At 39.2% G+C, this 14938-nt stretch overlaps 1 protein-coding gene across 4 annotated transcripts in view; it reads left to right on the top strand.

Annotated features, from left to right (window-relative positions):
- NOX4 (NADPH oxidase 4) overlaps window positions 1-14938 on the top strand; it is a 102149-nt gene that overhangs the window by 17006 nt on the left and 70205 nt on the right. For all 4 annotated transcript variants that reach the window (XM_009102739.4, XM_050979971.1, XM_050979977.1 and 1 more), the window contains 4 exons: window positions 4123-4203; window positions 8012-8240; window positions 10269-10433; window positions 10565-10627. In XM_009102739.4, coding sequence (XP_009100987.2) covers window positions 4123-4203; window positions 8012-8240; window positions 10269-10433; window positions 10565-10627 — 538 coding nt within the window. The remainder of the gene's footprint in view (window positions 1-4122; window positions 4204-8011; window positions 8241-10268; window positions 10434-10564; window positions 10628-14938) is intronic.

Genomic DNA, 14938 nt, shown 5'->3' with positions numbered 1-14938 from the left:
CCCAAAAAGAACCCAAACCCCAAACTATCAGCAATGACACAAACTGACACAAAACTCTGCTACTGAAGTTGAACATTGCTTTTAAGGGCTCTTCTGGTTGTCAGATATATTCTTTTTAATGTGAATTGTAATATACCATGCAGCAATGCAGTATTGGCTCAGAGCAGCTGCTGGGTTTTCTAGGGGTTTGGTCCTCTGGTGGGTTGACATTCTGTACCAATATTGATGAGCACATATGATAATACCTGTGAGTGAGTGGCACCTGAGGGGACTAGCCCAATGCTGTAGTCTTTTTAAGGCTTGGATTCTGCAATTGAATGTGTAAAAATAACCCCTTCATCTTTACAGAGGTTGAATTCCCTATGTAAGTGCATCACCTCAGTTCAGCAAACATGGAAGGAAATATTAATTATGTATCTTCAAACACTAATGGTGCTCCACTGATGTGAGTTAGATACGTGGTTATGAACTTTGTTGAACTAATCTGTCTTTCCTGAGTAGCTGGAGTGTTACCTGGCAGTGTTATCCTGTGATTTGAAAAAGTAGTTCAGCAAATACTTGTGCATCTTCAGTAGACAAGGCTTCTTCCAGGGCTGAGACTTTTGTGAGGCACTGCAGGCTACAGACGTGCAGGATTAGGCTGCTGCACCGGATATAGCATGGCTGCACGTTACATGGTCCACACAGATGGCTCTGCTCGCAAAGGAAAGACAGTTTTGGGGAGATGGAAAAATAAAACTATTACTTTAATCCGCAACATTGAGCCAGAACAAAGTCCTGTCTTCTTCAAGGCCAAATTAAATTAGAAAAACATCATGTATTAGTGATTGGGAAACTTAGAAGAATATATGGAGTTGTAAGCACTCTTGGAAATAGTTTTGGGGTTCATGCAACATCTTTTGAGGTTACATGCCTTTTAGTTCCTTCCACAGTTACTGTAAGTGCAAATACTTTCCCAGCTTTCTGCTGTCTAGCCAGCAGAATCAAAGCCCCAAAAGAGATAATCTCTATCTCCTGTTACCTTAGCAATAATTCTTACTTGGAAATTTTATCCTGGCTTCTCCCTCCGGCATAGAGCTCAAGCTTGTCTTTATTATAGTGTTTTATCCTAAGGAAACAAGTTGCTGCATGTATTTTTATGTCCCTTTACAAGTTCTTTCCCTGTGGATTCTCATGTGCCTTAGGATGGCTGAGCATACAGTACAGGAAAGTTAATTGTAAATGTTCACTGTTTATCAGAAACTGAGCTTTTTAAAAAGTATTTCAGAGGCTGTTGTAGTCTTGGATTTCAGTCCTAATCTGCTCTTGCAAATTAGTGATTTCTTCCTTTGTATGTTCTTCCTGAAATTGTTCCATGCATGAGTATGCCTCTGTTTTCCTGCCTTTTCAGTAAACTGTGAAGATAAGTATTAGAAGGACTGAATTAGCTGCTAATGCTTTAAGAGGATAAAGTAATTATTAGTTGAAAAGTTTCCTAAATTTTTGCAATGTTATACCTGAGAATTAGACCAACATTTTTTGTTCAGTAGTTGTTTTCAGTAGGGTTATGAAGTTATCGGAAAACTTCGCAATTTATCGGCAATAAATCCTGTCAATAAATGTTGACATTTCTGACTACTTTAAAATTATTGATTTTTAAGATTTGCAAATTATGTATTTAAAATAACATTAAAAAATAAGGTGCTGCAGTGCCATCTATTTTTGTAACCAAATATTCTAGTCTTCAATTTCATCTTCTAAATTACCACATATATCTTTCTTTTCAAAACTGTCTGTAACAGGATTAAAAATATTTTTCTAGAACCGTGCTGCTTAATGTATCCCTTTAAAGCATGATAAATTCCTCTTACATTTCTCAGTAAACTAACTCTTTCAGGTCTTCATCTGCAAAATTCTAAAGTAGGTTAACCAAAATTAAATATTCAAGTTACCTCAAAGTAAGTTCAGGACTTTGCATTCCTGAGAAATGCATCCTTTCTGTGAATAATGTCTATTTTAAGCCTTAAGAAGGTAAAAAAAGTAAATACTCTTAGGAGCTGTAAAAATTCATGTGTCTCTATAGGAAGATTATTGACTAGATAGAATACTAATGTATGTATCTGCAGTTTAAGGACACAAGTAAGAAATACATAATTATTAAAGTGTTGGAAAATATGCTTTGTGATAAGAGGTTCAAGGACTTACATACCCATATAATTTAAGGAGGTGAAGTTCAGAGGGCCTGCTCACATTTAGGGCAACTTGATACATGTGAGGAAGCAGGATTTTATAGTAGAGATATCTGTAGGAGTGCTGAAAGAAGAATAAAATGCTCAACGAGTTGGAAGCTGACATTTAGACGTATTCAAGAAAGAAGTGTACAGTAGTTTTAATCAATAGAAATAATTAGCTGTTGAAAGCAACATGTCAGAAGCAGTCCACGGATTGACTTTTCATCACTGAAATTTTGAAAAATTGGTAAATTCTGAAAAAGATGCTCAAGAGCCAATAAAACATTCAGTGTGCAGCTTTTGGTATTATAGCATGGAACCAAATTAAACCAGAGCTCTAAGACGTGTCCTTATCCCTTCTTATGGTATGGGGTTTAACCTAGACCATCTTTAAGGTCCCATCCTTGGATTCTATGACCTGTTTTGAGACAGAGGGTCTGTTTTACCCTCTTTGTGCTTTCCAATTGTGCATCCACTCTGCACACCATTGTAATTTTTTTCCTCTTACTGATGATTACTCCCACAACTCCTCACAGATACTGATGAGTGACTGCATGAAAATGCCTCCCAGGGTGTGGGGAGTTAGAAAAGGCTTGAGCAGCTTCAAGGGGGAAAAAGTGTTAACATAGTGCTGACTGGGGGAAGAAGGGCAGGGTGGAGGGGGGATTTCAGAGCCCCTTGCTGTTGCTGTATTCCTTCCTTTGTTTCCTTTTTTTCCTCCTTTGCTTACTTCCTTGTTATTTTGCTGGCTTGGATTTTATTTTGGTAGCCCTGGGATTGTCAGAGTTATTTTTCCTCTTTTGAGAAAACAAATTAGTCCTGTAACAACAGAACCAAATGCAGTATGTGTTTCAGTTGTACTGAAGGAAGAACAGTTAGCTGGTTGTGTAGAAGACCATAGGAGGGGAAAAGCTCTGGAAAAAAAAAGAAGTTAGCTGTGTCAGAGGAATAACTTCTCAAATCATGTTCTCAGAGCTAAAGATGTTTTTTATTTAATAATTGTTTCAGTTTATGAATGGGGGTAGGTTCTTTGGGTTTAGAAGGGACTCTCCCACCATGCTGTGTAGTATGAGAGGTGTGTTTGTGTGCTGTGAAGTAGTGTATTTTCTTAGCCATTGGTTGTTGTTTGTTGGTAACTATTTTACTCAAAAAAACCCCTAAACAAAATTAACAGAAAACAGTTCCAGATGGGTATTTTCTTTGGTCTGGGTTCTTTTTATATTGCCTAACAAATTACTGCTAAAAGGAAGTCACCTTCACCTTTCCTGATCTCATAGTGGTAATGTTCTTCTTATTCTTCCCAAGACCATCAGTCCTGGACCAGTAATGTATGTGGCTTCCTGCCCTGAAAATTTTCCTACTGTGCTCTTGTTCTCTCCTTGCTGTGGGTCCTATTCTTCCTGTATCTCCTTCCACTCCATACCCTCACAAGGTTTTTACCCTTCCCACTGGCCCTTCTGCTGCTGTCCACGCTACCTGTTTGTGTGCTGCAGCCTTAGTGGCATGTTAACTATTGGGGCAGGGAGAATGTAAGGTGACACTCACTGTAAGGAGGTTGAGTTTTGAGACTGGAGGTGGAAGAGCTATTCCAGCTGTAAGGATCTTGTGGAGACTAACTAGGACCTGTGAAAGCAGTCAGGTCTCCCAGTTTCAGAAGAGTTCTCCATCTGGCTCTGTACTTCTACATCTTTACCTCTCCTTCTCAGCTTGTTACTCCTGTGCCAGTCACTTGTTCTTCTCAACACTTAATTGTGTGCAAGTACAGTGTGCCTGTGGGAAAACATTCTGGGCTTTGACCATTTTGCATAACTGTGCAGTGTATAATGATGTCCTGTGTGCACAGGTCTGCTTTTAATTGGCAGAGATTCCATCTGAGTTGAAACAGCATTGAACCATGGTTTATTCTTTTCAGGGTTTCAAACTATGACATCTTCTGGTATACACACAACCTTTTCTTTGTCTTCTATATGCTGCTGATGCTGCATGTTTCTGGGTAAGTAAATGGAAAATACTCTTCCTTTTCCTGAAGCACAACCAGAAAAAGGAGTTTCCTTGATTACTGCCTTTCCTGAGCTTGCTTGAGCACAGTGGGCCAACTTTGGGACAAGACACTGTCCGCTGGTGTGTGTTTAAATAAAGATCAGGCTGTAGCTTGGAGATTTGTGTGTGCTAGAGCCAACTAGCACAAACTTCTTCACTTTTAAGATTATTCCTTTTCCATTCAGTGTCTAGTGAGAAATCAAGGAAACATAGTTTCTTTTTGTGCCCTCTCTTACCTGTTTCCTGAGTCAAGAATATGAAGCAAAGTTGCTCATCCCTTACATTTTCCTTTCTGCCTTCTTTTTTGACTCCAAAGGAGAGGGAAGGAATGGTGTCTTCCTGATTACCTCGTTCTCTTTGCTTACAAAATTTCCTAGTTTTTCTTCTTTTCACAAACATCAGTTTATGTGCCATGAAGCTGAGGGTCAGATCTGTATCAGACAAACTGAGCTCTGTTGCAAGGTAAAGCATCTTCCAGAAGTTACGACATATGTCTGCGTGGGTTGGGAGTTGGACAAGGTGACTTTTAAAGGGTTGGAATCCTTCCAACCCAAACTATTCTATGGTTCTGTGAAAATCTGTTCCGTTAACATCTCTGGAGTTTGCTTTGTGGATGTAGATGGAGAGTGTAGAGAAGGGAAGGTGTATTTGAATGAGGTTTATTTCTTCATGGCATCAAACATCTACTGAAACACGGGGTGCTTGAGTGTGTGACAGTGAGCCCTTCTGCTTAAAGTAAACTTGGAAAGGCAGTTGGCCTAGCAAGATCATTGTAGGAATATGCTGTTGAATAAAATATGCTCTTAAAAAAAAAGAGTTCAAAACAATTGAAACTTATAGACACAATTCTAGTACTCAGTGAGTTTTTTGGGTTTTTTTGGGATTATTGTTTGTTTGGGGGGGGTCATTTGAGGTTTTTTTTGGCTTTGTTATTGTTTTTTTTTCTAATGGCATAGTACTTGTTTGTAGATGGGAAAATGAATCTAACCTGTTCTCCCTATCCTAGGCCAGGATGAATTTTTTCAAAATTATTCTTGACAGGTGTTTGTCAAATTCTTTAAAACATCTGGTGACTGAGATCCTCTAACCTCCCTAGGCAGTCTGTTCCAGTGATTGCCTTAGGGGTATTTTTCATGTCCAGTCTAATTAATCTCCTTCACAATGTTATCCTTTGCCCATTGTTTTCCAAACCATGTTCCATTTACCAAGTTTACAAACCAAGGCTGCAGTAATACAGCGAGCATTGAATAGGCATATTTCTGGTACACAGCCTCCTTAATATACTGAATTATAAAGGTATTCAGTGCAAATCTGAAATAACTGAGTGTCAGAAGTGGGAGAGGAATGAGTCATGGAGAGTGGGAGTCAGTTCAACTTTAAGATGCCTAAATGTAGGTCTCTACATGCTTTCTTAGTGTCTTTCCTATTATGGTCTAATGAGTTCTGATAAATACATCCAATGGAATCTGAAGGATGCTTCATGTAATTTGCTGTTTCAGAGATCTACCTTCAGGTGAGCTGGACTGATTCCTAGCTCCATTAGTGATATTGATAAGATCAATAGGACGTGGCCACAAGTTGCACGAGGGGTGATTTAGATTTGACATTAGGAAAAATTTCTTCACCAAAGGGTTGTCAGGCACTGGAACAAGCTGTCCAGGAAAGCAATAAAGTCACCATCCCTGGGGATATTTAGGAGATGTGTAGATGTGGTGCTTAGGGGACAGGGTTTAGTGGTGAACATGGTAGTGCTGGGTTAATGGTTGGGCTTTACAATCTTACAGGTCTTTTCCAACCTAAACAATTTTATAATCTCTTTTGAGAATAAAGAAAGCTTAGATATCCATGCTTAGGTGCCCAAATTACTCCCGTGTGGGATGTTTTAGAGATTTGCAAATGCATGGCCACTTACTGTACAGAGCAAGGCTTTTCCCATGGCTGAACTGCACAGGCAGGTTGACTGAGGTTTTGCCTCTTAGGATCAAAGTATTTCCACAGTATTTCTGGATTCTTGTTTTGTTTCAAACTGTTGTAGGTATGTTCTTACAGTATCCTTCAGGCAGCCAACCACTTCTCAGCAATATACAAAGTGATGTGATTCATCTGTCATGTGTTAGTGATTTGTTTGTTCAGTGTAGAACTCAACCTTTCTGGGCACTGATCTTGGGTGTGTAAGACTTACTTTTCCTTGGCAGCTTCAGGATTGGGAGTTATTGAGCTGCTGTTAACAGGCAGCTTTTTGATCCCTATCTGCCTCTCAGCTAACATGTTTATAATAGGTTGAATAAACATCTCTGGAGGGGATGCTCATGTTTGCAGCTACTCTCAAGGCAATCCTCTCTGGGGGTGTGCTGAGAAGACAGAAGCTGTGGGAGTTGCTGGCAGGCATGCATGCAAGATTCACTGGAAAAATACTGCATGGGCTTTGACTTCCAGCTAAATCCATGAAGCACCATAATATTTATGGAGCAGGGAACTAGCATAATGCTGGGTGTATCTGTCACTTTGCCAATATGTGGTGACCAGCCGTGATACCAGATGCAGCTGACAGGCATGATTGAGCAATAAATGCAGGCAGAAGCAAGTGTGTAGGTGCAAGGACACTTCCCAAATGATTCTCCCAGGGTTAGATGGAATTTAAGAGGGAGCAGGCTTAACTTCCAACTTGACATGATTCACTAGACCATGTAGGAAGCTTGTTACTAGCTGTCAGGACTGCATTTTTGTAGGGAAGATTGCCAGCAGCCTGTCAGAGCCCATTTAGGTTGGGAATATTGCAGATGTCCTAGTTCTCTTTCTTCTGAGTTAAACTCTGTTGCTGCTGCTGCTGTGTGTATATTGAGGAGAGGAGGGGGGAGCACCTATCCTTATGTTTGATTGTATGCTTGAGCTGAGCCTTCATAACAAAGCTTAGCACTCAGAGAGCATTGTCTCAGTATGCCTCATTTCCCACCCAGCACCATCCTCTGCAGGTGTCATTTAGCTTTTTTTTATATGTTCTTCCTTGTGGTTTTATTGCAATCAAATCTAGATTTGGACACAAGTAGTTCTTCTGAGGAGTTTTATTACAACTGTTATCTGTTCTTCCCTGTTTTCAGTGATTCATTCATGTGCTGAGATATTCTGGAGTGTCTGAGGTTCCCAATTCTTTCTTCTGCAGCTTCAAAGTTCTCACTTCATTTTACTGTAAATTTAACTTAGCTTGAGAAAAAATAAAATAAGGATGGACCTCATAAAACAATTTGCAAGGAAGGTTCCTTGGCTACCATGCAGGACTTTTTTTCCCTTCTATTTGTATGCAGACGTGATAAACACCAAGTAGTGGGAACATTCCTGCAGTTTAAGATTTGGCAACTTAGTCCACTTCTGCTACAAGACTGCCTTAAAAACAGGGCTTGCTGACTGTAGGGAGGATGAGTGAAAACAGCCTGTGTGTGATTGAATTGGAAATGCGATTATTTAATTTTATTTTTTTTTTCAAGGCCCCCACAATATTTTCTTCATTTCAAGCAATATTAAGCTTGAGGCTGTTCAGTGGGGGAGTGCCAAGTGAGCTGGAAAAGTTAAACCTTGACTCAAGTGACAGAAGGCTCTATTGTTGTAAAGTTTCAATCTCATTGAAAGTCCTAAAGGCAAACAGAATAAAATTTCTAACAGAAGATGAGGCTTGTGACTGCTTTCTGAAGTCCTCTCTGAATGAAGATAAGTTGTTTGTTATTTTCTGTTACTTCAGTGACTTTACTTTTTTTATTTTCCTGTAGGGGAGTGCTCAAGTACCAGACCAACTTAGAGGATCACCCTCCTGGTTGCTTTAATCCTAACAAAACTCTCCGACAGAATCTGACTGTGCCAAAGGCTTTTGAAGAGCTGTTTCCTGACTCTACTACTGAGCCTTTCCCAGAGGACCTACCAGTACCAGAACCCTTTGTACAAAACAGCTTTATGAGAGTTTGTTCCGAGGAACCCAAGTTCCAGTCGCACTTCCCAGAGGTCTGTATGAGCCGACATTTCAGGTATTAAAAGTCATGCCAAGCCTTTCAGTCAGCCATAACCACTAATTATTGCTTTTCCAGACCAGATGTTTTAATACTGGAAAATATTATTAAAACCTTTTTAGGCATTCAAAGATTTGGTGGGGAAAAAACAATCTGTATTTAACCCCGAAGTGCATTACAATGTGCTGCATGGAGCAGGGAGGGTGGAAAAATGTCAAGAGATTGGCTGTAATGTTCTTTTTTGAACAACACCGTAAGGGATGTATTGATCCTGCTAAAAATGTGATTTTACAGCATAGCATTTCAGAGCAAACATTTATATGACATTTCGTAAGGTCCTTTTGTAAGCATTGTGTGGCAGTGGTTAATTGAAATAATCAAGCTCCATTTGTTCTCTTTTGTACCATGCGGATGCTAGTCCTAATACTCATTGCTGGGTTGCACTTGGTTGTGGTTTGGCTTTTAAAGTCTGTTATTTGCAGACAGGCTTGTTTTATGTGTGGCATGGATAAATAAGTATGATGAGAGTGGGGACAGAAAAGCCTTTTCTTTTTCAGTTTTCCATTTTCCTTTTGTTTCTTTGTGTTTTGTGGCAGCAGCTTTTTCTTTATAGAATTTTTTTTCTTTTCTTTTGAGAAAAGATGAGCTGGGTTGTATTGGCAAGTAGCCTGAGGAAGCTTGCAAATATGGAGTTCATGAGTCCAAGGCACACCATTCAAAATGGTCCCATAACAAGCCCCACAGGAGTTTCTCTTTGTTATTATCACTGTTGTTTTCTGTTGAACATGTGTCCCCCTTACTAGCTGTGCTGGGAGCCAATTTTTCTATAGAGTATGTAATCCTAATGAGAAGCAGTTATTTCTACATTGAATTCATCCAACAAAGCTCTTTGGATTGGTATCTTGTTGTGGTAATACTCCTGAATTATAACCATCAGTGTGTATCTGGCTCCACATGACCCACAGGGCAGCAAGGAGTTTTCTTAGGGGCTTAGGATGCCAGCTTTAGAGCCACTAATGGGAAAGGAGTCATGGAAAGAAATGGCCACTCAGTGTTCTCCTGACAGCTTTGAAACACTATTTAGGACTTTTTTGGGCTTGGAAATATTGTAATAGCAAGTTGACAAAACCCCCAAAACTGTGAGCTGCTAAAACTTGTGAGGCTTTTTTTTTTTTTTTTTTTTTTTTTTTTTTGTTGTTGAAAATAAATGATCTGCTAGTTGCAAGAGATGTTGATGTGTAATTTCAGAAATTGGGAAGGGAGGGAAGATGGATGAGGGTTGAGGGACACTTCAATGCCACAGCTTGAATGACTGAGCAGATGTGGAATTAGTAGATAAGTCTGCCATAAGCTATTGATAATTGACTCTTAGGATGGGGTGTAGCTGAGCAGCTGCAAATGTCTCCATCTGGAGCAGTCACCCAGGACTCCCCATTTAATCAGTGCAGAGAAATGGGTATTTCCAGAGCATTTTCTGTCTAGCATACACGTCTTCCATGGGAGCAAATGGATTGCTGTTCAGAAGTGCCCATTTCTCTCTGTCTATGATTTTACACCAGCTTAATATCAACATAATTTCTATAGCACAAGAAGGCAGCTCTCTTTGTTTTTACTTGAACCTGAGATAACTGTAAGAAGGTAATAGTTAAATAATACTAGAAGTCAGACAGCATTTTTCCAGAAATGTTAACCAATTGTAAAGTATTCTGGTCTGTGTAGGTACTGCTTCTTTCGTTGCTGAAACCAGCTGCAATCTAACTACATCCAACCAGAATAACATGGTAGCAAATTAGGTCATTAGATTTTTTTTCCTGATGAGTTTTATCATTGAAATTGCTGGTGCTTGTGGGTGATGCTGCTGGTTAGACTGATTAAGGCTTTGGAACATTCCTGGGCTTCTCCATGTAGAGAGAGGTGTGGATGTTAGATGTGAAGTGAGATCCTGAAAGTGCTCATATAGCTGTGGAAATAGAAGACAGCAAGTTAAAAGTCTGTGAGATAAGATATTTTTGTCCTCCCTTAGACCTGGTTCTGGATTTCCGGGCCGCTGTGCCTGTACTGTGTGGAGCGGCTGTACCGCTACATCCGCAGCAACAAACCAGTCACCATCACCTCAGTCATAAGCCACCCCTCCAACGTCCTTGAAGTCAGGATGGTGAAGGATGACTTTGAAGCAAGGCCTGGTCAGGTGAGTTAATGTGGCCCTAAAAAAACCACTTTGCTTTCATGAACCATTACCTGTAGGGATGACTATCACTTTATAAGTGCTAGCCCATCATCGAGTGTTTTGAATGCATCCTTTCTACCATTTTATTTCAGTATGTTATTCTCCACTGTCCAAGAGTGTCTGCCCTGGAAAGCCATCCGTTCACTCTTACAATGGTAAGAAATAGTGTTCTTTTCTGTACTTTCTCTTTTATTTATGTTTGGTAAGCAAATGGTCTTTGTTTCTCTCAAGGTGACAATTCTCTCCAGCAGAGCTCATGTTTCATTTATGAGGGTACCAGTGAATATGAAATGGCATGATTATTATGTGTGACAGTTTTTATACATATTTGATTTTCTCCACTGTTGAGAAAAAGATAATGGAATTTTTTCCAAAGTCTTCAGTAAGTGAAAACCAATAATAAATAAATCCATTAAAAAATCCATAAATAAATCAATAAATCCATGTGATTTTGGAAAATCTTTTATAAAAGAGGTTGCAGCCATATTTCTAGACCTTAATACAGAAAGGGCACAAATTGTAAAGAACTTTTGTCACCTCCCCTTTTCAATGAGAACACATTTCTGTGACTGCCATTTTAAAAGTTTGAAAAAAAATCAAGTTTAAAAAAAAAAAGCTTCTAAAATTGTCTTCTACTTTATTTTTATATTAAGAGCTATATTGATGACATGATATACCAATGAGGTGATACAATGTTAGGATTGCTATTTAAGTTGGTCTAGAATGGGAGCTGAAACCTGTGGAGACAGACTGGAATAACATGCAGTTGTGTTCTGTGGGAATACATGGTGCAGAGACCTGGTAGATTCTGCTAAAAAATCACTGTACTGGCTGGCTATATTGTTACAAAAGCAGAGTACGAGGTTGAATATTAGTGGCAGCCTTTTTCTTCCAATGGGAGTAAATGCTTTTGGATTGCCTGAATTGGGCATTCTTCTTCAAGAAGACTCAGGAGATAAGTGTTCACGTTTGATTGCTTTCTTTGGACTGATAACTGATACTTTATTCCTACTGAGCAATGGCTAGTGCTGTGGAGCAATTGAGGTGTTTTTATGCTGGCCAATATTCTGAGGGCACAGTCAGGTCCTGTTCTTTGGGTTTGTGGGGTGTTTTATTTTGATTTTTAATTTACTTATATGTATGCTGAGCTAGGAGTCACAGGGGAACTTGTGGGGTGTTTTATTTTGATTTTTAATTTACTTATATGTATGCTGAGCTAGGAGTCACAGGGGAACTGACACTAAATTCCATCCAAAATCAATTTTGTGCTGTAAATCTAGGAATGAATCTCACTCAAGGGAAGCTGCCTCTGTGTAGCTTGATGAAGCATTCATTGCACTTTTGCAAGGTTTTCATGGGTATTCACTTTACCTGTACAAACCAGAGAAATGTGTTATGTGTTATTTATAACACATTATTTATATTTAATGTGTTAATGGAAGTAGTACTTTTAAGACTGTCCTCTCTATAGTGCACAAAGATAACTTGATATGGAATGCTGAAAAATTGCATGCATATATGAATTTATGCAGAATGATTTAGTCAGAATTTATTTACATTTTTTTATTACGTTAGTAGTCGGACCATAAATTTCAAGAACTCTTTTAAGTCTTGGGTAGCTCTCTCCAGTCCTTTTGCCCTAGTATAGCTATAGAGCTGGTCTGTACCAGTGGGCACATCTTATTTAAACATTAATCTTAAAACATCATGTTCCTAATTTCTCACTGTCCATCTCAGTCAAAATTAATATAATGGTAATAATTTGATCCTTATTAGTAAATACACAGTTTGGAAACTGGAACTCTTATAATAAAGAGTTAGTCTTCTTGTATTAGGGTGCTGCTAAAACACTGGATTTTGTGGTTTTAATTTTTAGAAATAATGTCATCAAAAAATATTTGGCCTGGTTCAGATGAGAGTTTTTGTCAGAGAAGAGACTGCTGACACAGACCTACTGGGTGAGGTCATAAGATGAATTTGAATTGGATGTCACATTTCTTGCATGAATTGAGAGTTTCATCCAGTATTTAAAATTGCATAGTATGACAATACATGTTATGTAAAATTATTTTTGCAGATGAACTTTTAGAGCCAGGAGCTATGGAAAATCTCTTGTTGTGAATTTGAGTTTTCTTAATGAACGTAATTAAGTGATAATATTTTATGCAGTATATTTTCAATATGTAATTGTAGTTGATAAATTACAGTTTGTGTAAGTTTTACAACCATGTATTAAATATCTAACATTAAAATTAGCAATTTCCACTCATTCACAATGCATTGTATTTTAGGTAAGTAATACTAGACCAGGCAATTTCTGTTCATGCTCAGTGTTTTACACTTTTAAGTGCAGTGATATCTTTCAGCATAACAGCATATCCTTTAAGATCACATATTCTATTACAAGATATGAAGTTATCACTGAGTTGCCACAAGTGTATTTTGCTACAGCATTAACTCTCCTGGAGAAAGGCTGTCATTGGGTAAATGACTTTTACAGCATAATGGGGATTTTAAGTGTCTAGATTGATGACAATCTTTTTACCCAGCCTAAACAAGGGACACATTTCCAAGTGTCCTTTTAGGTCAGAGAAATATGGTGTGGGCTGATGTCCTGCTTAGAAAGCTTTTTTGTTGTTTAATATGATGCTAGCCATAGGACAGGGCTTGTAGAATGTGTAGGGAAAAGCTTAACTCAGTCGTTTTTCCACTCCCATCTGACCTACTTGTAGTTCCCAAGCAAGCTGGAACACTACTGCTGCTTCTTTTGTGGAATGATCATAATCTCTGGGTTATTTTTCTAGGTTGGTGGTGGGCTGAGTGGCTTAGATCCACAGTAAGAAATTCATGAGAGGTCTGTGTGGCTGTCAGGTACTGGGAATGCACTGCAGCAGACTTCAGCAATGACTGCAGCAGAGCTGTGGGGGATGACTGCAGTCTTCTTCCTGGCACTGTTGTCCTGCTTAGAGTCATGGAACACTTTGCTTGGAAGGGACCTCTAATAGCCACCTAGTCCAACCCCCCTGCAGTTAGCACGGAGATCTTCAACTAGATCAGGTTGCTCAGAACCCCATCCAGCTCAGGGATATTGAATGTTTTCAGGAACAGGGCATCTGCCAGCTCTCTTGGCAACCTGTTCAGTGTGTCACCATCCTCATTATAAAAACATTTCTTCCTTATCTCTAGTCTAAATCTGCGCTCTTTCAGTTTAAAACCATTACCCTATGTCCTATTTCAACAGGTCATACTAAAAAGTCTGTCTCCAGGCCCTATGTGATATTCTGTTCACACTGGTGAAATTTCTCACTGTGCCTAGAGCATGCTTAAAAGACAAGAAATGACCATTGCAGGCATTGTACTCCTAAACGTGGGTAATAACCTTAAGGGGAAAGGAAGGGGTGAGTCAGCATGAAGGAGTCATGGACATATTTTACTAGTCCCTTCCCTTTTTGAGGTTATGTAATATCTACAGTTTAGCTCAGTTTCTTACATAACACCAGGGTGGAGGAACACACAGGGAGGCTGTGTGTAAGGGCACTGAACTCACTCCCATTCCACTCTGGCAAATCTCCCATGTGTTTTGCTCAGAGCCAGAGGGAGCTCTGAGTTGTAACCAAGTGAGCATAAAGAGGCTCTATTTTTCTTGCACACTGCCTTTGGGTGCTTTGCATTGATAAGGTCCCCTTGAGCCTTCTCTTCTCCAGAAGTGAGAGCTGAACAGTCACAGCTCTCTCAAACTTTCTTTGTGGGAGATGTGTTCTAGTCCCATCACTATCTTAATGGCCTTTGTCTGGACTCTCTGCAGTATATTCTTGTCTTTCTTGTAGTGAAGAACCCAGCACTAGACACAGGTCTCAAAGTGTGGCTAAATAAAGGAGGATCACCTACCTCAACCCTCTGGTAGTGTCCCTTGTACATTCTGAAATTCAGACACTTAGAAATACCAGTTTTCTCTCATGAGCAGTGTGATTTCCATTTCTGAAGTGTATTTCTACTGCTCTTTGTTTACTGTACTCTCTGGTGTGACTCCTTGTCTTTGGGAAGTCTGGGAAAGGTAATGAAGAGCTGGCCCAACATTTGGGATTCCTGCAAGTGACCTGCTGGACAATTCCAGGTAGTGCATAGTGGGCCATTCATTTCATAGCATCTTCATTGCTCCATTGTTCTGATTTCATTTCCACAAAAAAAAGCTTTCTTTTTATCATGTTTTGTGTTGCTTTTTTCACTGATTTTTTTTTTACACAACTGTACGTATCTGTTACTGTGCTTTGTAAGTCAGTGTCAGTCACATTCTCAGTCCTGTATGCCCTCATGTTCAATTTAATTATTTTAGGTAGGGTATTATTGCTTCTTAGAAGTGAATTTGAGTAGAACGCAGTCCGTTTCAAGATATATTCATCTGTAGTGATAAGAATTATGTTCTGTATATAATTAATTTAGTTGAATGTTTGTAAATGGAAAAATTA

Source organism: Serinus canaria, chromosome 1, assembly GCF_022539315.1.
Source record: "Serinus canaria isolate serCan28SL12 chromosome 1, serCan2020, whole genome shotgun sequence".
Taxonomy (NCBI): Eukaryota; Metazoa; Chordata; class Aves; order Passeriformes; family Fringillidae; genus Serinus; species Serinus canaria.
Note: the sequence above shows the minus strand (reverse complement) of the source record. Positions and strands in the feature narration are given on the sequence as shown.